The sequence below is a fragment of the Chinchilla lanigera genome, unplaced genomic scaffold (assembly GCF_000276665.1).
Source record: "Chinchilla lanigera isolate Chin_1 unplaced genomic scaffold, ChiLan1.0 scaffold00049, whole genome shotgun sequence".
Taxonomy (NCBI): domain Eukaryota; kingdom Metazoa; phylum Chordata; class Mammalia; order Rodentia; family Chinchillidae; genus Chinchilla; species Chinchilla lanigera.
In genome coordinates, this window is record NW_004955450.1 from 10,404,662 (window position 1) to 10,431,119 (window position 26,458).

General features: G+C 46.1%; 2 protein-coding genes across 3 annotated transcripts in view; both read left to right on the top strand.

Moving 5' to 3' along the window:
- Mtfmt (mitochondrial methionyl-tRNA formyltransferase) overlaps nucleotides 1–11,152 on the top strand; it is a gene marked incomplete at its 5' end in the record, with an annotated part of 16,342 nt that extends 5,190 nt beyond the window's left edge. The window contains 7 exon segments of the mRNA XM_013518962.1: nucleotides 332–434; nucleotides 1,346–1,421; nucleotides 4,268–4,359; nucleotides 8,112–8,190; nucleotides 9,460–9,542; nucleotides 10,732–10,890; nucleotides 10,893–11,152. Of these exon segments, the coding sequence (XP_013374416.1) occupies nucleotides 332–434; nucleotides 1,346–1,421; nucleotides 4,268–4,359; nucleotides 8,112–8,190; nucleotides 9,460–9,542; nucleotides 10,732–10,890; nucleotides 10,893–10,928 (628 nt within the window).
- Nucleotides 11,153–19,732: 8,580 nt separating this feature from the next.
- Nucleotides 19,733–26,458, top strand: part of Spg21 (spastic paraplegia 21 (autosomal recessive, Mast syndrome)) — a 31,287-nt gene continuing 24,561 nt past the window's right edge. Inside the window, exons 1-3 of one of the 2 annotated variants that reach the window (XM_005393738.2) lie at nucleotides 19,733–19,928; nucleotides 23,973–24,059; nucleotides 26,168–26,329. In XM_005393738.2, coding sequence (XP_005393795.1) covers nucleotides 23,997–24,059; nucleotides 26,168–26,329 — 225 coding nt within the window. In that variant the 5' untranslated portion in view covers nucleotides 19,733–19,928; nucleotides 23,973–23,996. Of the gene's footprint in view, nucleotides 19,929–23,972; nucleotides 24,060–26,167; nucleotides 26,330–26,458 lie in introns of those variants that run through there. The other variant, XM_013518963.1, reaches the window with a different exon arrangement.

Here is a 26,458-nt window from a genome sequence, read left to right on the forward strand (position 1 = left end):
AGACAAGGTCTCGCTCTGCAGTTCAGGCTGGCCTTGAGCTCACTTTGTAGCCCAGGCTGGTCTCAAACTCGCAACGACCCTCCTGCCTCAGCCTCCCGAGTGCTGGGATTACAGGCGTGCGCCACCACGCCCAGCTGCAGTTAAATTCCTGATATGTACTGTGTACTTGTTTCTTTCCCCCTAAGGTGAGACATCTAAGCAGGAGCCATATCTGGCTCTTCACACAGCCCGCTAGTAGCCTGCAGTGAGCTTTCCTGGTGCCGTGTAGACAAACACAGTGATCTTAAGAAATAGGACTCCCGTTATTAATCTGCTTTTGGTTTTTTGCTAGGTTTGATGTAGGCCCAATTCTCAAGCAGGAAGCCATCCCTGTGCCACCCAGGAGCACCGCCAAGGACCTGGAAGCTGTGCTGTCGAGCCTGGGTGCCAGCATGGTACGGTGCCGCAGCGTTCCGCTGCTTCTCGCGCATTTTGTAGTCGTCCTAAGTGGGTCTGATGAAAAGGATACGTTTATGACCTGTAATCTTTAAACTTCCTAAAAAAGAAAACGTTTCTGTCCTTGGCTTCCTGAAAATGGGCCCGGTACTGGTGGTCTCATGGGAGTCATTTGAGGGTTTGCAGCGTGATCCAGGTCACGGCCCACTGTCCTCTCCCTTCGTAGTGCGGCCCGGGCAGCCGCCTCCCCGGGGCCCCTCTCCCCGCTCTCTCACGCACCTGGCCTCGCATCACGCTGACCTCAGGCCCCTTCCCAGTGGCTCCTAGCGCTTGTGCCGCTGCAGCGCCAGAGCCAGCCATCTGCGTCTGTGTGCCCTGGACCTCTCCGGACCGACTTGCCTATAGATCATACCTCTGTGGTGTGTGTGTAGCTCCTTGAATCTGCAAGCAGGAGGGTCTGGTAAATGCTTAAGGGCTGAATTCGTAGTTTTGCTTTGAGCTAGTTAATTTTATTCAGTGGAAGGTTTCTTTCCCCGGGACATAGATGGTACTTCCTGTTCATCTGTTGATTGTCTTATAGGTCAAGACCCTGAGGGTCACAGACAAGTTAAATAATTTCCACGCTGAGACAGCTCGGGGGTGGTGGAACTGGGATCTGAACCCAGAGCACTGTGACTGCAGAGTACATTGTCCTTCTGTGAGGCCTCAGTGTCTTCCCTGGGCTGACAGTGTGGACAGCTGAGTGCAGGCTGTCCTGGTGCTGACGCCTTCCGTGGCCAGGCAACGCCCAGCACTGTCCGGAAGCCAGTGAGTGACCTGCGCAGAAGGGGGACGAGGGCAAATGGCCGTGTGTCTCTGCTTTGTTCTGTTCATCTGCGTATGTCACGCACGCTCTTCCTTTTTTTTTTAGCTTATCTCAGTTTTGAAGAATTTGCCTGCAAGTCTGAACAGCGGAAGGCAGCAGCCAGCCGAAGGGGTGACGTACGGTGAGTGGAGACTGTGGCTGCGCTCGCATGCGGAGGCCCCGTGCCCGTGAAGGTGTCTCAGCAGCGGGGACGTCCTCCCTTGGCTTCTGCCTTAGCTTCGAGCAGATCGTGTGCTCATTTCCATGCCGTTCCCAAGAACAGTTAGGAACTTTCCTCCCTCACAGCCAATAGCCTCAGTTAGGAGTCAACTTCTTTTTTCAGTGCTTTATTTTGAAAAGTATTAAACACAGAGATAAAAATGAAAGGCTAGTGTAAGAGACTTTAGTTTAATCTCAGAGTCAGCAGTTATTAGTATTTGATCATTTTCTTTTTTTGTTTGTTTGGTTTTTTGAGTCAGGGTCTCGCTATGCAATTCAGGCTGACCTTAAACTTACTGTGTAGCTCAAATTGGCCTTGAACTCATGTTGATCCTCCTGCCTCAGCCTCCTGAGTGCTGGCTTACAGGAGTGCATCACATGCAGCTGTGATCGTATTTTCTGTGTGTATTTTGTATATGTATTTTAAGTTTTGCCTGGTCATTTGCAGATTTGAATGAGGGTATTTTGTCTCTTAGTCCTTTAAAAGTGAAAAAAGTATTGACACTGTACCTTAGTAGTAGATCACTTGCCCAGCATGTGCAAGGTCCTGGGTTTGATCCCTAGCACCGCCAAAAAATTTTTTTAAACTAAAACAATGTTAGGATGTGGTCATTAGTTGTTATATCTCATTTTGTCTCTTTAAAGTAATTACTATCTTTCCTCCTTTATGTCCTTGACATTTTGAAGAGACCAGGCCAGTTGGCTAATTTGTTTCCCTTCATTGTAGTTTAATTTGTTTCCTGTCCCTTCTATTTCCTATAAATTAGAGATTTTAAAGGTTTAATCGGGTTCAGGCTTAAAGTTTCTGGAATGACTATTTCATTGATGCTGTTGTGTTTCAGTAACATTTGTTTTGGTTTGGGGATTGCTTTTTATTTTCCTTTGCAGTTTAATTTTACTTTTTGAATATATAAAATACACACCTGATTCAAACAGTAAAACTATTTAAAAGGATAAGCTCAAAAGAAGTCTTGCTTTTGCCGCCCCCAGTCTTAAGAATGTCACTTCATTAAGCTGTGTCAGTGACACAGAGCTAGTAAAGCTAAATCTGACCACTTGGTGGAGACGCTGACTGCCAGGTATTTCCAATGGGAAGCTATTTCCTTTTACAGCGAGCAGGCCATCAGTTAGGGAACCTTTGGCACTATGCAAATATCCCTGTGTATTTATCTGTTAGGCAAATTTTTTTTTTTTTTTTTTTTGGTCTTTTTGAGGCAGGGTCTCACTATGCAGATCAGGCTGGCCTTGAACTCACTTTGTAGCCCAGGCTGGCCTCAAACTCACAGCAACTCCCCTGCCTCAGCCACTTGAGTGTTGGGATTACAGGTGTGCACCACCATGCCCAGCCTCACTGCGCAAAATGTTATACTTCTACATTAGTACTAAGAGTAAAATTAAGGAGAAGATTTAGGATTTTTTTGTAATTATTTTCTTTTTCTTTAAAATGCACCCTACAGAGGGTATACGGTCAGATTAGTGTAGTGAACATCTACTGGCGAGAATATTTTTTCCATGTAGTTTTGTTTGTTTGTTTGTTTTTTCCGGTACCGGGAATCGAACTCACGACCTCACGCTTGCCAGGCAGGCGCTGTGCCACTGAGCTAAATCCCCAGCCCTTTTCCATGTAGTTTTGTTACACAGTTGGAGATCTTGTTAGGTTTATTTATTTTGATTTGTTTCTAATTTTAAGAGTTGCCCTTTGTTTCTCTTTGTGATTCACTTCTATTTTTTGAACTGTGTAAAACAGTTACATAGCTTGAAAATTAAGCCATGTAAAAGGCACACTCAGAGAAGTGCTACTTGTATTTTGGACTCATCCGACCTAGTATTTCTCCCTCTCCAAAGCACTGTTTGGAGTTAAGTACCAGAAGTGGTTAAGTAACAGAAGTTCCTCATAAAACAACATGTTCTAGATTTTTGTAATAATAATCCTTACAGAAAAGACACAAGGAAATGTACCTCAAACTGTTAAAAGTGGTTACTCTGGGGCTGAGAATAGTATCACTTTTTAACATAAATGCTGTCCCAGGTCCTCATTTAACCTCCCGGTATTTGCTCTTGCCAACATAATGTATGTATTTATTTTCCCTCTTTTTTCTCTTACAGAAAGGTAGCATAACATACACACTATTCAGGCCCCATCCTGTTCACTTAACAGTGTGTCTTAGAGCCCACTTCCTGCCCGTAAGAGGAGATTTTCCTCTTTCTTTTTCACGGTAACTAGTTCTCAGTTGTAATTATATCATAATTTATTCAACAGGTCCTCTAAGGCTGGGCATTTGGGTTGTTTCTAGTCTTTTGCTATTTCAAATACTAGTGCTAAGCATACTTTGTACGCACGGTACTTCTGAATCTAATAGATAAGAAATTGTGGGGTAGTGAATTTGAGGACTTTTTCATATGTTTTGGGACTTTTTGCATTTCTTTTTCCTGGGAGGAATCATACCTTTCGCCTTTCCCAGCTTCTGGAAGCACTTTATATGGTCCAGAAACTAGCCATCTATGATGTACACTGCAAATGCTTGCAGTTTGTCATTTGTTTCAAAATTTGTCGTATTTGTATGCAGCCTAGTCTGGGCCTCTAGTCAGAAGGGTGTTTTCTGCTCTCAGATTATAAAGTGGTTCATTTTTTAAAAAAATATTTGTTTGGTTTAAACATGCACAAAAGTTGAGAGACAGCTGTGGTAATCTCTTGTGCTTATTCAACGTAAGTATTTAGCTCACAGCTGCTGAACCTGATATTCGTTTGCTCTTGGCTTTGTCTCATAGCGCCTAAGATTTCTGCAGATACCAGCTGTATAAAGTGGGAAGAGCAAACTTCAGAACAAATACTCAGGCTTTACCGGGCCATTGGAAATATGGTGAGTTGGGAAGTCAGGTTGCACTTTCACCAAGTTGAGTTTTTTGTGTGTAATTTGCTTTCTGAACATTTTTATTTAGGAATGCACGTCATAAACTAAATGTAGGAAACCTGACATTGTTTACAATCAGATTCCTTTTCTTTTTTCTGTGACTGAGTTTCACTACGTAGCCCAGGCTGACCTTGAACTCACAGTGATCCTCCTGTATCAGCCTCCCGAGTGTTGGATTACAGGTGTGCACCACCACAGCGGGCTATGGTCAGATGCTTAAGTCAGTGGTACAAAGAGAAATTGTAATTTCAAAGTTCGTTAAATTCTCAATTCCTTGAAAAATTTACTGGTTTTTTTCCCCTTTATTTGGATAGCTGCTTATATTATTTGAAATCTGCACTTACCAAGTGTGTGGTTTTTAATGGACCACTTCTAATACTACGAGTGTTGGGTAAAATAGGGAACTACCACTGGGTGTCCGTGGCATGCCAAGTTCTTCAGTGAGGGTTATACCTCATGCTTCTCACGTTTTAAAGTCGAAGAAATTACCCGATGCCCGTAATCCCAGTACCTTGGGAGGCTGAGGCAGGAGGATCACAGGTTCAAGCCCAGCCTAGACAACTTACCAATTTAGCAGGACCCTGGCAGGAACTTAAGATCATTCGTAGCCTTTTGGCACCTGGGGGAATTGTGCAGCCTTTTAATTGTGGTAAGAATGTCCAGGGAGGAACATGTGGGGAGGGAAATCGATAGCTCTGTTTTGGCCATGTTAAGTTTAAGCTCCCTAGAAGATGTCCCTGTAGAGATGCTAGCTAAGCAGACCACTTCCGAGACGTAGCTGAGCTTTACCTGAAATGTCCCGCCGTCTTCTCCCTTACTATATAGTGATCCGGGTCTCCCGCAGCTCAGCCTGCCCAGCCACTGAGAAAAGCTTTGTGCTGTCAGACACTGAGCAAGAGCTTCTCTTGGAGCCTGAGGGTGGGGTTGAGTCCTAGAGCTGACCTTTCCTAACCAAGAGCAAGACCCCTACCTTCTCTCAGCTTCTGCTTTTTCACCTCTATAATGGGATTCTTGACCGCGTTTGCAACTGCTAAGTTCAGGGGAGATGACTGTAAGTTTAAGTCCACGCCAGCTTGTGATTTTGGACAGTAATGGTGGTGAGCAGTGCTGGGATGGTATTTTCCCTTCCTCCCTGCATTGCTCTGGGGATGAGGTGAGCTTCACTGCTGCATTTTCTCAGTGTGTTCCTAGCACGAATGCTGCACTAAGTATAGATCTTTTTTAGTTAGCAAGCATGTTTTAATAAAGCTTTTACCCCTTTGAAAGAAAAAATTTGTAGCTGGTTAGGGTGGACACGCTTGTGATCCCAGCAGTCTGGGAGGCTGATGCAGGAGGATCACAAGTTCAAGCTTAGTTTGGCAACTTAGTGAGACCCTGTCTCAAAATAAATAAAAAAGGGCTGGGATCTAGCTCAGTGCTAAGGTCCTGGCTTTAATCCCCAGTATCAAAAAAAATAATAATCATTTGCAGGCGATGATACTGGTTCTTACTCTTGCAAGTGCAGGGCCAGGGTGGAGGTGGAGGGGAGCTGGGGATGTAGCCCCGTGCTGTAGCTGTTACCTGGCGTGCAAGAGGCCCTGGATCTGATCCCGAGCACTGTGCCAAAAAGGAAGAAAGGGAGCGAGGGAAGAGAACTGAGTTGAGAGTCAGTACATCATCTCATCCTGGTGCCGCCCCTTGGGAAAACAGCTGCATTTTTCTGAGCCTCCCTTTCTTGATCTATGAAATAGAGGGCTGAATTACAGCCCAGAAGGAAATTATTCAGTGCGGCAAATTGGGAGATAGTGAGAACTTACTTCCTGGTACATATTAATCACACGCACACCCACACACACACATGCACCCCATGCTGGCATTAAACCCAGGGACTTTGCACTGAGCAAATCTCTAGCCACCCCTTCACCCCACCCCACCCCGTTTTTCAAGACAGGGTGTGCCTAGTTATCTAGGCAGAATTGAAACTGCAATTCTCCTGCCTCAGCCTCCCAGAGTGCTGGCTTTGCAGGTGTGCACCACCTCACGCAGCTTGTGTTAATCTTTATGAATGTAGTTGAGTCAAGTTCTAGGATCTCAGGTATGGGACATGTTTTAAGCGATAAAGATGTTGCTTCACACCGTGGCCCAGCCGGAAATAGACTGACCAGTAAACAGTGCGAGAGAGCTGGCTAGCCATTGGCAGGGGAAACGCTCAAATCCTGCCTTTCAAAACCCCGGGAGAGGGGCTGGGGATTTAGCTCAGTGGCAAAGCGCCTGCCTGGCAAGCGCAAGGTCGTGAGTTTGGTTCCCAGTACCGGAGAAAAACCAAAAAAAAAAAAAAAAAAAACCCCAGGAGATGCTGAGTTAACAATACTATGTGTCTAAAATTTGTTCATAGGGCACGATGTATGTTGTGTGTGTTTTACCACAATAAAAAATCAAAATCTAGATGGATCAAAGGTTTGCTTATAAAAAATGAAACCACATGACTGGAAGAAAGCATAGTTGAATAATTTTATAATACTTAATAATCTTAAAGTGCAGCGAGGCCTTTTAAAGCATAATAGGAACTACTTAAGTCATGAGAGAAAAGACTGCTCTCTATAACTCCATAAACATAGAAAAAAAGGAACAAAATGACTGTCCCCAAGACTCAAAGGCAGCAAACTGGGAAAAATATTCAGAAGAATTAAAAGGCTAATTTCCTAAATATGGAAAAGGTTTTCATAAAATAGTAAGAGTTGAGCAAGCCAGTTTTTAGAGATATGGCTAATGACTTCTTAAATTCTGCCTAATAAATCCCTTTATGTCTTTTAAAAATATGGGCAAATGGTATAAATAAACAGCTTATAGATAAATATACTAAAAGTACAAGCAAATACACGACAGCCTCTCTAACCATAGACAGTAGCAGATTGTCTTATCAAAGCACTTTAACAATAAAACGTGATGCCCTTTAGCCCAGGCATTGCACTTAAAGAAGCAAAATAAAAAAAAATTACTGGGGCAGGAAATATAATTCAGTGGTAGAGCATTTGCTGCACTGAAAAAAAAATTAATTCTCCATAAATAAATAAATGTTAAAAGATCTATCTTCAAGGTGGTTTATTACTATATTTTATAATTTTATAATGGTAAGAAATGGTTCATAATAGCAAGAAATTAGAAATAACTGAAGTACCCCGTTATGAAGGAATTGGTTGTAGGGGTGATGATGCTGTCATAGAAAAGGGACACTGCGATAGGTCCAGGGTGAAATGGGTAAGTGTGCAGCGATCGGAACTTGTCCAGGGCTACGGTTAAGTAACAGAAGTTCCTCATAAAACAACACGTTCTAGATTTGTGTAATAATAATCCTTACAGAAGAGACACAAGGAAATGTACCTCAAACTGTTAAAAGTGGTTACTCTGGGGCTGAGAATAGTATCACTTTTTAACATAAATGCTGTCATGTTTGCATCTTTCATAAAGAGCATAAATGTTTAACTGGAAATAGCAATAAAGACAGAAACATTGATTTTAAAATAATGTTTACAATCTTAAAAATCCTGTGGAAACTGATGTGGAGAGTCCTGCTTATGTTTTGTTCCTTAAAACTTACCCGTGCAGTCCCGGGTCCTCGGTAAGCGGGGAAACACTCAGGTCGGGGTAACACACAACAGGGGCTAAGAAGGGCCTGGGAGGCGGCGCGGTCCTGTTCATTCCTTCTTTACTTTTACTTGCAGATTCCGCTGCAGACGCTCTGGATGGGGAATACCATTAAGCTCCTGGATTTCGTAGAAGTGAACAGTTCAGTCCTTGCTGGTACTAACTTTTGAGTAGCTGACGTGGAAGATCTTTTCACTATAATTTATTTGAAAATGTGTTTGTTTTTACCATAGGTTACGTTTGCTAAAGATAAGCACCCTTATAGTCTGTTCAGTTCTACTGTCACAGCACGTAACATTCACTTAATTGTCTTACTCTGTGCAGAGAATAAGCCATTCGCACGCATTTTCTCATTTAGTTATCACAGGAACCTGGGAAGTGGTAGTCTAGCAAGACACGGGGCGAGAGACCAAACAACAGGCTTTTGTGACAGCAACTAGGCCTATGTCTGATTACCTGGGTGCAGGTAGGCAGAGAGCGACAAAGCTATCTGCCCCGAACAAAGAGAAATGTGCCCCTTTTATAAGGATCGAAAGAGGGTAGCGGGAGGGTTTAACAAACATCTGTGGTTAAAGTTCTCTGATCGCCTTGAATCCCCGTGGGCTGAGTCCTTTGAGGTGTCAGTTGTACATTTTCGGGCGTCTCCAGATGTCCCCAGGACCTGCAGCATTGCTTGTCCTATCTTATCTCCTTCCCTGTGTTTGCCGATGGCAGCCTCAGTGCTGAGCTGAGTTCCCCGCAGAGAGCAGTGCTTCTGCTGGACGGCACCTGGGGGCTGGGAGCGTCGGGCCAGGCTGCACACTTACAAGTAGAGCGGTATTCCTGTCCCATTTTAAGCTGTGATTTCCTGCGTTAAGGTTTTCCAGGAGTGCGGAATGACGTGGTTAATTTTATCCCGGTGAGCACCACAGTGAAACTACCCAGTAGGGAGAATGTAGACCAGAGTGTAGCTTTCCGTGCCGCGGCTCCTTCTGGCGCCTGTCAGTGCCCCCAGCCTGGTGAGGAAGAGGGATGAGCCACAGAGGGAGCTGGGTCAGCCCGGGGGCGTTGGCGCTCCCAGGAGCCTGGGCGTCTGGGTTTGTTTGGGTGGCGGGGAAGACCGGCTTACGTCCCGGTGGTTTCTCCCCTTGCATGGCAACACAGCTTGCACATGGAGCATTTTAGCCGATCACCAGGAGGCTGGGTGAAGGGCTGGTAGCTGCGCGTGTGTACGGAGGGCTTTCCTTTGGGCCTGTGACGTTCACAGGGCACCATGGCTTCATCGTGGATTTGAATTACAAAGTCAGGACATCAGCAGATGTGACCTTCCCAGTGTGAGCACTGCCTCCCGAGGTGTTTTCATGTTTTTAAAAAGAACTACATGAAGTTACATAATTACTCATTTCTCTGTTTCTCCTATCACGCCCCCTGTACCCTGTTCATCAGATCCAAAATTCTCAGGACAAGATGGTGTTCCGGGATCTGTCATATACCACAAACAGTCCCAAACGTTGCTGGTCTGTTGCAAGGTACATTTTCCTTTAGTTTCAAGTTAATCATACTTGTCTTACTGAGTTTATATTCATGTCATTTGAATTAGGACTTCACCGAACTGGCTGCCCATCAGATTGGACAAATACCGTAATTTAATTTTTTTTTCCTGTGACAGGGTCTCTCTATATAGTTCAGGCAGGCCTCGGACTCTGTGTAGCCCAGGCTGACCTCAAACTTGTGCTCCTCTTGCCTCAGCCTCCCACATGCTGGGATTAACAGGCACATGTTGGCATGCTGGGCTAGTTTGATTTTCTTAGGAAACGGTGGAATGTCTAGCATACTTTTTTATTTTTAGTAGTCGAATTTTATGCTTGGTAAAAAGACAGTCATAGCAAAGTATCTGGCTGAATTACTGCATGGCGTGTATACTACTTGCTTTTCCTGCTCTGTGGTAGATTTAAATCTGCTGAACAATTTAAAATGACTGGAACCATTGTTTTATAAGTCAGTGGTGTGTTCCTGAGAAGCGCTGTGCACTCCCTCCATTTCCTGGGTGTCCGTGGTCACGTGTTCATATGAGATACTGCACCTGCAAGAAGGGGGCTGAACACGTGTGGGACGCTGATCTGACCTGCGGACCCTGGAGATGGAGGGTAATGCTTAAGAAAACACTAACAAAGACCCTCCTCGTCTTTCTTGGCCTCTCCTGGAGCAGGGTTGGGTTCATGCGTCTTGCCCCCCTCGTCTGGGTCGCAGTTTGCTGTCATAAAAGAATCAAGCTGATTCAGGTGTGGATTTGAGTCTGGCCAGTTGTTGCACCTTAGAAAAAGATCCACACACCTGCTGCGGCTTCGTTTCCTTTTCTGACATGGGGACAGGACTGGATCTGCTGCCTTTTAGATTTGTTTTCATGAGCAGTCCCAGTGAGATACACAGACAGACCCTGCAAACTGTAAAGCACCACGCGAATTAACAGCTTTTTATGCTACTCCCTGTATAGTGAAGTAGGTCTACACAGGTCTGTGTATTTGCTCTCTCCTTGGTAATAAACTTTGAGAGTCAAGGACTTGTATATATTACTTTCCGTAGTACATTCTTTGCAGTTAGGCACTTAGTGAAAATTTGTTGATTTGTTTCCATGGTAAAAATTTTATGAATGAAAATTTACTTAGTTTTTCTGTTTTGCCACCACTGCCTGGTCACTTCTGTCCTTTCCCCTTGTAGGATGGCTGGGTTGGCGTCCGATCAGTAATGCTTAAGAAAACACTAACAGCTACTGATTTCTACAATGGATATTTGCACCCGTGGTACCAGAGAAATCCCCAGGTTCAACCAAGCCACTGCAGATTTCAGACTCTCAGACTTCCTACAAAGAAGAAGCAGGAAAAAAAATTGTTGCTATGCAACAGTGTATTAAGTAGTTAGGAAGTGGATGGATGAGAACCTATTACATATTTGTAATTTATTAAGAACCTTATTTACAAGGAAAACTGCCTTGGTGTTCAAAGAAGATGATGCTGTCAGAGGAAGAGGAGATTTTTTTGTCAAAAAGATGGATAACCTCATTTTCTGATTTTTATAGGCCTTTTCTACTTAAGTAACAAAAGAAGTTTAAATAAATTTCTATTTATAATGTCACACTCAAGGAGATAATATTTTTTCTAATGAATAAGAGTAACGTGTGTGTGTGGGGGTGGGTGTGGGGTTTTTTGGTCTTTTTGAGGCAGGATTTTGCTGTGCAGTTCAGGCTGGTCTTGAGCTCACTTTGTAGCCCAGGCTGGTCTTGAACTCGTAATGATCCTCCTGCCTCAGCCTCCTGAGCTTCTGATCTTTGAGCCCATCTTCCCTGTCTCCAGGAAAGCTGTTATGGAGGAGGAGCAGTTGCAGTGCCCGCTGTTAGGTTGGAGAGACTTTGTATGTCGGCTTTTCCTGCCTAGATTCTGTCAGCTAAAATCTTTCTCCACTCAGTCACTTACTCATTCTACTGTGTCCACTGTAAGGTGATCATATAACTGGTCATCTAAATTAGGATACTCTCAAGAGTACCAGGAAGCAGTTAGGATAATTCTCCCAGCACAGCAGGCAGAGGCTGGACTCTCCCAGGCAAACGGCAGTCTAGATGTCCTGGTTGTCGAGCACTTGCAGCAAAAGTGGCCTCCACGCTGATTGCTAGAGATTCAGAGATGAAATAATTGGCAACTTCAACCTAGCGGGGAGATGAACACACCCCAGTTATAAGTGCCGTGAACATACAATGGGAGTACTGATGTCCCTCGGGGAATCGGTGAAGCCTTTCCACAGCAGGCAAACAGGCTCCAGAGGGAGAGTTCACTGGGCAGATCAAGGCCTGGAAGGGCAGCCTAACATGGGCAGAGGCATGGAGGTTCTAAGGAGCACTGTCTTTCTTGGTTTGTATGGAGCACTTTTTGAGACTGGGTCTTGCTGTGTAGTTTAACCTGACCTTGAACTTGCTGTGTTGCCCAGGCTGACCTCGAACTCCCAATCCTCCTGCCAGTCTCCTGAATGCTGGGGTTCTAGGTGCACACTACCGAGCCCAGGAATCAGCACTGTCCCACAAGGGGCCTAGGTGATGCCATTCTTTTGGATGAGGGCGGCACAATGGCTCTTGGATTGCTGTCCTTGATACCGTGAATTTGTTATTTACGAGCTGGTTGTATGCTTATGTTTGTATATACAGCTGCCTGGGGGGACTCTGAGGGTGGGTCACGGGAGAGAAACAAACCGCATGTTAAACATGGGGTGGGAGGGGAGAGTACATTCTTTTGAAAAAAGATCGCAGGCGTTGATAGGAATGGAATAGGAGGATAGCAGTTAGACTGGAAGAGCAAGCTGAGGCCGGGTCACGGAGAGCTTTAAAAGCTGAGAGTGTGGGGCTTCCTAGTGTGTGGAGAGCCCTTCCCGGAGGTCCTCGTCGCGGCCCAGGAAGTTTGTGTTTGTAATCCCATGAAAAGTTACTGGAACCCTAGTGGGTTAATTCCAATCTGCCACTTCCAGTACAGCCCATGGCGAGAATAAAGACACTGAGGCATATTTGTAGTTGTGGGGAGCCAAGGGGTCCTAAGTCCAGCCACGATGATGGCTACTGGGAACCAAGGCCTCCACCCAAGGCCGAGCCCAGGCTTATCAATTCGTGAAGAAGGGAGTGGCTTGAGGATGAGTGACTGTGAGGATGGCAGGAAGTAGGTGAGTGCTGAAAGTATGAGGGCTGAAATCAGCTTTGCAAGTGCAGAGAGAGGGCTGTGCAGAAAGAGCGATCTGCATAACACAACTGAGATAGAATCCAATGCTTTGGGGTCAGTGCTTCAGCTCTGGTGTGTAATCCTTCAAGCCCCGTGGAATCAACCTCTATCTCAAGGCTCAGTTCCAGCCGACAGCGTGGAGCACTGGCTCTACGTCCCCCCTTGTCCCGGCTCACACGGGAACAATGGGGGGGGAGTGTCCAGGGAAACAGGCCTGCCATGTCCAAAGACTACCATCAGCACCTCAGCTGGACCGATAGGCATTGCTGAAAGCCACTTGAAGGGATAAGGCAAAGTCCCAGCCAGCTCTGTGTATCAATACATGGAAATAGGGCCAGGTCCAGCCAAAATGCAGACAGTTGTTCTTCCTTTAAGAAGAGTCTCCCAGGTGGTCCTCCACACTCACGCATGTGATTGACTTAAGAGCGATGTGGCCGGATTTGTGTTTTGGAAAGTTAACTGTCAGAGTGGTATGGAAGAGACATCGAGGGTACAACCTGGGCTGGAAGCTGTGTTAGGAGATTAGAAAAGCAAAGAGCTGAACCACAGGTGCAGCTATGATGGGAAAAAGTGACTGAGAAGATTTTTGCCATGGAGGTGGGAGACCTTGGCTACTGAGTTTTAGTGAAGAGTTTCAGCATCATCACTGAGAGCGTGTGAGAGTGCTGTACTGTTTCATACTTGATTTGTTTTCAGCACTTTGTCCCCTGCAGGCTCATGTTCCTGCTGGAGAATTCAGAGTGACCAGTGGCCCCTGGGAGTGACTGCTGCAGGAGTCTAAGGAGTGTGTGTCAGTCAGCTTTCCGTTGCTGTGGCAAAATACCTGAGATAAACAACTTATAAGGAGGAGATAACTTATAAGGGCTCATTTAGCTCATGGTTCCAGTGGGTCAGTGTGTGGTTGTTTGGCTCTGCTGCTTTGGGACTCTGGCAGCACAGTACATCATGGTGGTAGTACACGCTGGAGGAAAACTCTTCAACTCATAGTGGCCAGCAAGCAAAGAGAAAAAGGAGAGAGATAGCGCACCCCCCCCCCCAGTGACCTTTCTCCAACTATAGCCAACTCCCAGAAGTTCTGCCGCTTCCCAGTAGTGCTGGGGACCAACCCCTGAACACACCAGCTGTTGGTGACACACTCACTGCCAGAGCTATGACCCAGGAAAGGCTGGGCCCCACTTGCAGTGCCTAAGGAAATTTCTGCCCTTCTATCCCCCAGCTAGGGTGAAGCCTTGGCAAGGATAGCATCTCTGGGATGCTAGAGGTAATCCCAAAGGAGATCCATCCAGCCCTCACAAGTAGTGAAGTGTGAAGTTGGCTCTTGGTTACAAAGAAAGTGGCTTGAAGCCCCTCTCAGTGATAGGCTGATGGACATGGTTGGTATGCCCAGGACTAAATGGAATACTCTTCAGACACTGGAAATCTGGAAGTGAGACCCATCATATAGGCTGCAGTGTCTGACTCGGGGACATTCAAGCCCATCCTGGGACAGTAGGATAAACACCAGGCATAGATGTGACATCCTCAAGTTGGTAGCCCATTCTTTGAGAAATTACAAGACATTAACAAATGTGACTATTTAAAAGCCACTTGTAGTGGCACACACCTGTAATCCCAGCACTCTGAAGGCTGAGGCAGGAGGATCACAAGTTCGAGCCCAACCTGGGCTACATAGTGAGCTCAAGGCCAGCCTGCACTGCATAGGGAGTCCCTGTCTCAAAAAGACAAACAACAACAACAACAAAAACCCTGAAAAAGAATTGATTACAGTAAAATAGCCATTGCCATTAATCCCCCTCATAGCCCTCCCCCTTGCTTCAAACACACTTAACCCATCATTGTTGCCACTTTCTCAAGCAGTTGTGGAAGTCCTTCTTCATGAGTGTCTTCTGAGGTGTGCTAAATACTGCGAATGCTGCTGCTGAGCGCCATCCAACAGAAAGACTTGTAAAAACACAACAGTGTGTGCTCATCCACCTTATTCGCCAGGTCTGGCACCGTGTGACTTGTAGATCTTCCCCAAAGTCAAAAGGACCATGAAAAAGCCGGGTGCGGTGGCCCACCCCTGTAATCCCAACACTTGGAAGGCTGAGGCAGGAGGACTGCTGTGAGCTACATAGTGAGTTCAAGGCCAGTCTGAACTACACAGCAATACCCTAGCTCCTCAAAAAACAACAAAAATGACCATGAAAGACAAACATTTAAAGTCACTTTAGGACACTGAGGCAGCCACAAAAGTGCAACTAAACACACAGACGAGGCTTTCAGAACTGCTTCAGAAAGTGGCAAGAATGATAGGATAATTGTGTGTGGACCAAGGGGAGGATTTTGACAGGGGTTAGTGGGAATGTCATGTTACTGTAACAATTTTTTTTAAAAATTCACCCTATCTCCCCCCCCCCAACTATCTCATTCTATCTACAGTGTCCCTGTGAAAGCAGAATTGGTCTTGGATTTTTCAGAATCTTAAATGGCTAGTAAGTGGTGGACTTGGGGTTCACACTGATAATCTGGCTGGGAGCCTGTGGGTCCAGTCACTCTACTATCATGCCCGTGGTTGCAGACATGGACTAGGAATGTAATGTGTTAGGCTTTGGGGCTCAGGGACGAAGGAGTGGGAGCACATTCACTAAGCAGTCCTTCTCCACAAGCACCGTGCTACACAACTTCAGAGAGCTTGGTGCAGTTTGTCATGATCTTTGTTTTACCTCTAAGATTCACAAAGTTTTCTAAAGCTGCCATCTCTTGAGGTAAAATACTGTGGCTTCTCTTCTCCAAGATTTTGTATCGGAGCTCTTCCTCCCAAAGGTAGATTCTCTGTTCTTGTTTATTCATCATTCAGCTCGTTGAAACATCATGGAGATGCTAGGATGGCAGCTGATGCAAAATATGTGGTTCTTTTGCTTAGAAAATTTTATTTTAAAGTTAAAAGGCCTGGGGTACAGAGATCAGAGATAGAGCACATACACTGTGTGAGGTTCAGTCCCCACCCCACCCCCACCCTATGTCAATAATGGATGAACATTCTTTCCCAAGAAGTGAAAATACTATTTCCAGGGCTGGGGATGTAGCTCACTGGTAGAGCACTTTCTCAGCATGTGTGAGGCCACGGGTCTGATCCCCAGCACTAGAAAAGAAAAAAAAACTATTTCTGATGAATAGGCATTTTGTATGCAGGTTTCTTTCCTTGTTTCTTTCTTTTAAATTTGGGATTTGAAGGGGAGGATTATCAGCTTTGAGGAAAGGGTGTTATAATATCTACATCAAAATTTATATAATCTAAAATCTCAGAATTGGAAAAATGGGCAGAGAGAGAATGAGAATGCTTTGCCCAAGGACAGAAGGCATCTTTAACTCCCAGATGACAACTAATAAATTCTTAATTACAAATAATTGCGTGTAACTTCTTTGATGAGGCCTTTACATTGCAAGTGATGGCACAGCTGTGGGAGCATCCTTCTCAGGCAGCTCGGATGCCCCTTCCTGCCCGAGCCCTGCAATCCGTGCAGCGTGACACAGACTTGGTCTGCTGAGGAGGAAGCAATGCTGTTTTTTTAAACCCTGGGGCTGGGCTTGATTTGGTTCACGGGCAGTCAGCTGTACCGCACCTAGGAAGCTTTTAAAGGGAGGATATTGGAAGAATGGGCATTTGTCTGGAAAGAACAAGTGTTTGTCAGTTTTTGACATACGCATGCCTGCTGGGAGTGAGACTGGAATTTACTCCACTGGCTCGGGGCAGGGAGGCAGTTTGGGTGGAGTGTACAGAAGTCCAGTTTAGGGGCTGGGGATTTAGCTCAGCGGCAAAAGCGCCTGCCTGGCAAGCGCAAGGTCGTGAGTTCGGTTCCTGGTACCGGAGAAAAACCAAAAAAAAAAAAAAAAGAAGTCCAGTTTATTCACCGGGAGACACTGGGGCTGCGGGGAGCCCCCAGGGCAGTTAGTACAGCTGCTGCACGCTGGGCCTGCAGAAGGCGGAGTAGAGACCTTGTCTGTGTGTATCTTTCCCAACATACAAAAATAGTACATTCATGTATGTAAGTACATGCAGAGAGGTCTCTCTAGGATTATTTTGTAGGTGTGTTTTAAAATAATTGTTATCTTCTCAAAAGCTCAATTAAGAGGGACAGAGCTTGGGTTTGGGCAGTGGGCCAGCTGGGCATCTGTTCTCTTTGCTTGGTGTTCACGACATTCTCTGTGAACATTCCAGGTTTTTAGGGCGATTTTCCCACGGGACGAGGCGCTGCAGGAACCAGCTGGCGGATCCCCGCTGGGACAGCTGCAGATTCCTAGCGCTCTGCCCACCAGGTCTGCCTGCACTTGTGCATTTCAAGACAGCTGGAATCGCAGCTGGGAACGGTTCCTTGTTGGGGCCGGGAGTGGCCAGTGTGCTTGCCATGTGTTACGGACAACTGAGGGCACAAACATGACCACGGGGCTTTTTTGATGATCAAAACAGTCATTATGTTTGGTTTAGTCTTTTACGTTGCGGTTAGAAGTAGGTATGTGACAAAACATACCTACACTGCGACTTTATTATCAACAGTTAAGCAAAAAACTATTTTCTTTTCTGGTTTTCTCCGGTACCGGGAACCGAACTCACGACCTTGCACTTGCCAGGCAGGCGCTTTTGCCGCTGAGCTAAATCCCCAGCCCCGCAAAAAACTATTATCACACTAATAAAGACTTCCTATCATTACAGGTATACCTATGATTTTTGTCTTATTACTGCTGTTACTAAAGTGAGAGTTAGGGGTGTGAGGTCCAGGAAACAGAGTTTTAGGAAGAGATAGATTGATTCACTTATTAATTCAGTACACACTTCAGGATGCTGTTGTAAAATTTAAAAAAATTTTAAAAAGAGGCTCTGATGCTCCCTGAATGCTATACAGTTCAGGCTGACCTTGAGCTCACTTTGTAGCCCAGGCAGGCCTCAAACTTGCAGTCATCCTCCTGCCTCAGCCTCCCGAGTGCTGGGATTACAGGCGTGTACCACCACGCCTGGCTGAATGTTTACATTTTAAAAAGTGATTACAGTAAAAGAATACATTGAAAATATCCCCTTCAAAATCCTCCTCACCTCAAACACACTTAGCCCATCACTCCTGGTGCTTTCTGAAGCTGTTCTGGAAATCTTTTGTGAATGTATTTATGAGGTACAACCAAAAATACAGAAAATGCTGCTGTCAAGCACCATCCAATGGAAAGGCAGCTCATAAAAATATTACAGTGTGTCCTCATCCACCTTATTCACTAGATATGGTACTGTTGACTTCTGGTTCTTTCCCAAAGGCACAAGGACCAGGAAAGGAAAATGTTTTGAATCAGCTCAGGACATTAGAGCCAGCAAAGACAGCACAACTAAAGACATAAAAGACTTCTACTACTGCTCCAGAAAGTGGCAAAAATGAAGGGATGTGTATTCAAAGGTGGGAGTGGGGGGTATTTTGTGGGAGAATAATGGCAATGTGTCATTTACTGTAATAATTTTTTTAAAAATCTAGTCACCATATTTTTTGATCATACCTAGTATGCTGCACTAAAATATAGTATCACTTTCTCGCTGGATGTGGTCGCACAAGCTGTAATTCCAGCACTCTGGGAGGCTGAGGCACGAGGATTGTAAATTTGAGTCCAGCTGGGCAACTTTGTGATTTAGTGAGGCAGGCCCTATATGAAAATGTTTAAAAAGGGCTAGAGATATAGCTGTCTGAAGACCCTGGGTTCAGTCCTCAGTACCAAGATCACTTTCTACGACTGACTCACAGCTCTGAAAGAGGTGATATGCAGAAAAAAAGGTTCACGTCTCACCTTGATGCTGGGAAATGCATTTGGGAGTTCCCCAAGTTCTAGACTGGAATAAAGGCTCGGGGGCCACAACGTGGGGGTCATGAGTAAGGACGCAGTTGAACTGGAATCTACTCTGACCTTAAACCCGTAAGTAGTTGCCTGGGTACAGGCAAAGTCCACAAGCCTTTTGACAGGGCATAAGCTTTCTCTAAAACACTGCAGAGAGCCATTTCCAACAGGACCATGTTCCAAGATCCCTAAAACTCTTCAAACAAGATTTATCTTATTCAATCTTACACGTGCAAATTTACTGAAGAAAGGAGACCTGGCGGCTGCAACATCGTGCTTAAGGACGATGATTATTAATATTCTCTGCGCCTGCAGGAAAAGGATGTGTGTCTGAGGCCAAGCCTAGTGCTAAGGAAGGCAGGGCTTAGGAGTTTGTTCCTGGACTCCCCGCCCCCGCAGACATCAGCACCTGGCTGGAAAGGAGGGTGGGGGCTCTGAATGGAGGACAGTGAAGGGCGTTCCTGGGTGTGTCAAAGAGGGGAAGAAAATCCTACTTAGGAAATAGCCCTGTTCATCAAAGCTCAGAACCCAAAGGTGTCTTCTAAAGCTTTCCACAAAGAGCTGCAGGCAGAAGCAGGTCCCCAGGGACCAAGTGTCCCCTCCTTTTTTTGTTGTTTTTCTTTTTCCGGTACCGGGAATCGAACTCACGACCTCACGTTTGCCAGACAGGTGCTGTGCCGCTGAGCTAAATCCCCAGCCCCAAGCGTCCCCTCTTTACTTAGTTATTTTTTGTTCTTTTGAGACCGGGTCTTACAGGATCTCACTAAGTAATCCAGGTTGGCCTTCAAATGGCAGTGATCCTCCAGCGTCAGCCTCCCGAGGGCTGGGATTTCAGGCGTGTACCACCACGCCCGGCAAAACGCCTCTTTCTTCCACAGCCATGACTTCCTTCGGGGTGCCCAAGTCAGACAGGTGAGCTGGAGCTGACACACCGGCTGACACTCGGACCTCTTCCAGCGCCGCCAGGTCATTCATCCGCAGTCCTCCGAGAGCCAGGAGCCTCACTTTCCAGGCCCCGCCCCTCCCGGGGGCCTTAGTGACCATCCCGACGCAGCCCCGCCCCTTCCTCGCGACGTGGCCCCGCCCCTCCGAACCCGGAAGCGGGAGCGGACGGCTTGGGCGCTGGGAGCGAGGCGGCGGGGGCAGCTCGGCCGCGCGCCCCGCCCCTCGGAGGCCGGCCTCCTGCGCGCCCCCGCTGTCGCCTGCAGGTCCGCGGCGATCTGCTCCGGCCGCAGGTGTCACCCTCGCCGGAGCTGCAGCCCGGAGCCGCCCGCGGCAGAAGGGAAGGGGACGTGGGGGTGGCCGCGGCAGGTGAGGGGTGAGGGGTGGGCGAGGCCCCGGGAAGCCGGCGTGTGGGTGTGTGGGGTGTAGGGGGTGTGTATGGAGCATGCGCTGCTGCCGCGGCCGGGTGTGACTTTGTGATCGTAGCCCAAGAGTCGGCCGGTCCATGTGATCTTGCACGTGATCGCACAGCCGTGTCTGTGTGTCTGAGGCCACGTCTGGGTTCCTGGGGGTGGGCGGGGTGCCTGTGGCCCTACCTTTGCGTGGCTGTCACCGAAGGGACGGGTGCGGGGCTTGGAGGGGGCGGGGAGGGGTGCCGGAGGCTTAATCGGAGCCCCCTGTGTAGGTCTGTCCCAGGGCTCTGGGGCCGTAGCCCCGGAACGTTTTATTTCGGTAAACTTTAAGAACTGTGGCGAGAGCTCAGTTGTCTTGGAGACTGGCCCTCAGCCCGAAAATAACAAATGTCTTTGTCATTGCTGAGTACAGGCCAGGTGTGAGGCTTCAGAAAAGTAACAGGACCAGAATGTCCCGCCTTTCCTCTCCCTTTCCTGGGGAGTTATAAGTCAGCGGCTTATGCAGCTGCTTTGTCTCACCTACAATGGTTCGGCTCCTCGCGGAACAAAGAGTCGGCAGAGTGCGTAACATAATAGCGGCATCCAGATCTCCAAAAGCGTTTATGCCAAGAGCTCGAGAAAAAGTGTTACCGGAGACATGTCAAGTAGGCAGCTTTTCTTCCAGGAAGTTTAGAGATGATGAAGAAAAGGGGTGAATCTTCCTGAAGGGAACTGCGGAAAGGGTACCTAGGCGTTGGTGTGGGAGGGTTGGAGCCCTGCATTAACAAGGCAGTTGTGCTGGCGGCGTAGCTCAGTGGAAAAGTATGCTTAGCACTTCCCAGGCCCGGGGTTCAATCCCTGGCCCCCTAAAAAAGGCCTCCAATTGTACTGTATTGTCTAGAGACTCTGGAGTCCAGCACTTTGTTTTTGCAGGTATTATTGATAAGCACAGATTGCCCGGATGTAAAGCAACTGTAGCTTGGATAAAGGATTAGAAACTTGTGACTTGTTAAGCTGGTTCTGTGGCCGAAACATTTGTGAAGGTGATTTCCTTGATTGTGAACTGGCAGAATCTGTGGAAACCCCGAAGGACATGACTTAATTGGCACTTTTATTGTCTAGCAGTAGAAGGGAGCCAGCAGCACCCCCCAGAGAAAGGATTTCCTTAAGATTCAGGCTAATCTCTGTGGCCCTTCACCCACCAGCACCAGCAGGCGCTTTTGTGTTTGTGAAACACCGAATCACAAGAGAGCACATCAGTGTTTGGTTTGTGGTCCGCATGTTTATTTCATCCTGGCCAGTTTTGTCACAATCTCAGTTCACTTTCTGTGCCACGGACAGAATGTTTCTCTTGTGACTCGGAAAAGTATGCCCTTTAGGGGATGAAAGAGAGAACAAACTTGCCTTTTCATACCATGCACAGCTGCTTTCCCTTTGCGGCAGCGAGCCTTTTTCCTCCTCAATGTCAGCTGGTCAGATGCAACATTTGGTATGTGTCTCACCTTTCATTACCGCCTAACTAGCACAAGTGTTAAAATCACTTGGCCCTTCAAAAAATTAGTCACAGCTGGGTAGAGTCTCTCTACACAGCAAGGTTAGCTGGAACCTGTTACAGTACTGTGGTTGAGTTGTACTGGGGACTGTTGGTAAGGAACATCTTTTTACTTCTTGTTGTGGGCAAGAAGTGGATGGGTGAGTGACTTTGCGTGCCCGTGTGTTCACAGGGTGGTTTGGTTTGTGCATTGCGGCAGATTCCAAAATTATGAATAACTTCTTATCCCAAGTTTGTTGACTCTCAAAGCAAACTTTCTGGCTGTGACTAGAAAGACATTTTAGAAATCTGTTGAGATTTTATTTGGTTAACATGTTTTTTTAAAATATTCTTTTCTGTGGAGTCATTGTTTTTAAAGTGCAATAATTGAAAATATCTCCCGTAGGAAATGTTTAGATGATACAGAAGTCTATCAAGTCTGCCCAGGTGGAAGATACTCTAGAATTAACTCAGTGTGGTAGTTTCTTTCACTTAAAAGTAATAATCAACTTAGAGAAAGACTATAGTTAAAAATGGCTTAGATTTTTAAAAACATGTTAATATTTAAGATAAAATGGATTATGCAAAGATTGATTTTTAGTAGGACTAATAGTGACATTTATACAGACTGGTTTTCAGCATAAGATTGCTGGTGAATTTCTTAGTACTTTAAAGCAACTTGGGATTTTAACAAAGGTATTATTTTAGTTTGGAGAAAAGAAGCATTATTATAATGTCAGTTATAAATCAAGTTTAATGTTGTGCATTTACTGTCTCCCAGGGGTGTAGTTTAGTCAGTCCTCAGGGCAGCAGTTGAGACTGCTGAGGGCCTGTGTCCCTGTGGGGACAGATCTGGAGGGCCATGGGAAGAGGAGGAGTTCCGTCAAGTTTAGCGTCCCTTGCTCCCTGGCAGTCCAGAGAGCCTTTTCTAAGACGACAGTTCAGAGCCAGCCCAGGAGTTAAGTCCTGGAGTCTCAGACTCAGCTCAGCTCTGCTAGGAAGTTGAGACCTGTGTAGTAGAAGGACGTGGTACAAGGCCAGTGTTTGTGTCCTTCCGAGTGGATGGCTGGCAGTTCCTCAGTGGGCACTAAGAATCTGAAATAAGGAACTGTAATTTCTGGTTCCTGGTATGAAATAGATAGATGGCGGAGCGAACAGAGGGGTGCCCTTTAAGTTGAACATGTCCCACCAGTGCAGAGCTCCTAGGTGCCAGGGTTAGGAGGGACTCTCCGGGGACCTAGTTCGGTCCCCTCAGGAGGTAGGCAGTCACTTAATCGGCAGATAACCTCTGCTTAGCGCCATGCACTATTCTAGGTTCTGGGGATAGAGCGGCGATGGATGAAGAAACAAGCCCAAAGGGAGTCATGGCTTATCCAAGGTCACAGAGATGTGAAAGCTAGAAATCAGCTTGGTGGAGTGCTTCTGTAACATGTGGGGCTCTGGGTTCAAGCCCCATACCACAAAACAAAACAGCTACCCCCCCTCCCCGGCAAATACCCCGCAAACAAACTAGAAATCACTAAGCTCACAAAAGTCCACTTTTTTTCCCCCAAAGACAGATATTTTATTGCTAGGTTTAGTGCCTTCCAGTTTATACCATTGATCTTCCAGAGCAGCTTTTAGGTAATATTTAATCACCTCACTAAAAATAGCAAATTTGCCTGTGCATTATACTAAGAACTACATATGTTTCTGAAGTTATGTTGCATTAGAGTTAAATTTATGGGACATTATTAGGAAATAGGCTTATTTTAACTCTTTTCTTTAGCATGAACTGTTGCCTATAATCAGATAGGAATATCTTTATTAAAATGCGTTGTTAAGATCATGTCCAGCCGGGCATGGGGGTGCGTGCCTGTAATCCCAGCACTCGGGAGGCTGAGGCAGGAAGATCTTTGCTAGTTCAAGACCAGCCTGTGCTACAAAGTGAGCTCAATGCCAGCCTCAACTGCATAGCGAGACCTTGTCTCAAAAAGAAAAAAAAAAAGAAAGAAAAAGATCGTGACAAAAGGTGACGGTATGACGATTAGCATCCATGTAACAGGGACAGGCAGTATGGCATCAGGAAAGATCCCTTCATCTGGTCCCAATCTGTGTTAGCCATGTAATCCGTGGAGTAATTTCTTCGAATTTTGTTTTTTGTGTGTATGTTTTTGAGACAGGGGCTCACTATGCAGTTCAGGCTGCCTTGAGCTCACTTTGTAGCCCAGGCTGGTCTCGAACTCACAACGATCGTCCTGCCTCAGCCTCCTGATGTTCGAATTTTCTAGATTAGATTCCTCTTCCGAAGGAACTAAAGGGGCTATAATAATTATTTCTCTTGGCTCTATGATTATAATATTTCACCAAATTGTTTTCTGTAGTTTAAGTGTATACTGACAAGGTAAAATTGCCCATTTCTTTGGTTTTAAAGTATTGTTAGTAAAGCTAGGCCAGCATCTGTGTTTAGTTCTGATGTAAACACAAATTCTTGACTTGCTTTTATTTCAGGGTCAACCTCCATCTCAGCTAATCATGGGAGAGATTAAAGTCTCTCCCGATTATAACTGGTTCAGAAGTACAGTTCCCCTTAAAAAGGTATGTATAGTTTTGCTACGCTTCTTATTTGTAAAATCTGGCATTGTTTTTGTGTGTGACTTACATGCTTTGCCTTAGTAATATTGGAGGGATGTGGTTTAGTGGTAGAGCACTGGCCTAGCCTTCATGCGGCCCTGTGTTCCATCCTGGCACTTAAAAAAAAAAAAGTGACTGAGAATATGAGAATTTCACCACTGAGCCACCAGTGTCTCTACTGAGAATGTAAAAGTAAGGAGTTTTACCAATATTGGGACTTTGGGTTACAGAACATAAAGTTTACCCCTTTCCTGTTGTCATATGCAATCAATTTGTGTGTGTGTGTAACTGCATTGAGGATTGAACCCAGGAAGTACTGAGCGACATCCTCAGCTTTATTTATTTATTTGTTTATTTAGTTTTGAGACAGGATCTCACTATATTGTGCAGGCTGGCCTCAAGTTTGTGATCCTCTTGCATCAGCCTTCTGAGTAGCTGGGGTTACAGGTGTGCGTCACCAAACCTGGTAGATGAGCTTCTCTTGATGGACTCTGTTACTGGAGCCCAAACACCCAAACTTACCCAAGCCTTCTTACAAGTAGTTGTAGGAAGTAGTTTCGTTGATGTAATTTTTCCCAGCTGTCAGTGAATTTGATCCACAGGTCATGCTTACAATTTTGTGGTGCTCAATTTTAAATTATCAAACAGATAGAGTCCTGTGTTTTCTAGGAGAACAGTGAGAAACACCCTTAGGTGTGTATAGCTTCTGTGTCATTTTTCAGAGCCTGTTATTTCATAACGTGCTGTTGGTGTTACTTTTCTCCCAGCCTGACATGCTAAAATAATTCCCTAGACTATTTTAGAAATGTGATGGTCTTATTTTATTACTACGTGATTGGGATTTGTTGTCTGCACTGTCAGAGGTCAGTGAGAGTTTTTTGGGTTTTGTTTTTAATCATAGTTACAACAGAATGATAGGTTGAAAAGCAGAACTGTAAAGGGCAAAATGCAAAGGTGGAAAACTTGAGCAGGAGCTGTATCCTCACCGTCTGTAAGCCCAGGAAGTCCACAGGGAAATCGTTTGGTCCCTCTGGACTTTGCCTTACCTGCTCTCGGTGACAGCAGTGGCCCTGGTTGGTGCACTGCTCCCCACGCAGTGGTGCTGTGGAGTCCCTGGCACTGCCAGCTCGCAGCTTTCAAAGCGAAGCACCCAGGGGCCTTTTTTTGCGGTATAAAAGTGAATCAGTATCGGTTTAAATTGGCAAATGTCCGCGCAGCACATAGTCATCATAGCTGCCCCATGCAGACCACAGAATGCCTGCCACGCACCTGACCCCTGTGCAGGTGTTGCCTTTTCTCCTCTAGGGTCCAGAACCATAGATCAAAAGGTTTCTAGTGCTCTTCTCCCCTCCTCTGCCTGAAAGCCAGTTTCTCCTTGTGTTCACTCCCCAACCCCGACGGAATGGTGGAGGCGTTCCCCGGGGACAGTGGCACATGCGTCTCCCTCCTTCCCCGAGGGTTGGTCCCTATCAGGGTCCCAAAACGTCTCCTGGGCCAGAGCTGTCTCTGCCTAGCTTCTGGTGGCCTCTCCCATTTCACCCCCTGACCCTGCCGATCCCAGCCAGTCCTGAGCCAGAGCTGCCAGGGAATGACTCTGCAGATGCTGTCATTGTGTGCGCGCAAACGCACACACACCCTCACACACGTACTCACACACCTACTCACAGGCAACTAGAAGTGGGGGGAGAAATAAGATGCCATTTACAGAGTTTAGTGTTTAACAGCAAAGTAGACTTTTTCCTGTTATCAAGGTTGGATAGGAAATCTAAAAACAGAGAGAGAGAGACAGAGAGAGACATGGAGGGAGGGGGAGAGGGAGAGGGAGGGGGAGGGGAGGAGGGAGAGCACGAGTGAGTGAGCAACCCGGAGGAAGCTGATAAAGCAGTTCTGTGGCATCTGTTAGCACTAAGAAAGCAAAGGAAACCAAAGCAGTGCATTGTGCAAGCTAATCTGCTGTGATCTGAGGTTACCTTGTGTAAGGCAGCGGCAGCGGTCCGTGAAATTATGTAAACTAACAACATCAAAACCAGACCCGTGAGGTGGTCCATTTTTTTCTTGTACCTTCCCTCCAGATTATCGTAGATGATGATGACAGTAAAATATGGTCGCTCTACGATGCGGGTCCCAGAAGTATCAGGTGTCCTCTCATATTTCTTCCTCCGGTCAGCGGAACAGCGGATGTATTTTTCCGGCAGATTTTGGCTTTGACTGGATGGGGTTACCGGGTTATAGCGGTAAGTATTATTCCTTCAGTGATTCAATTCAGATTTGGTGTTTGTGCTTCTGTTTCTGACCAACTACTGTAATGAACAGTCTTTTTTTAATTGAGCTAAGATATTTTGTTTTCCTTTTTGGGGGGATGC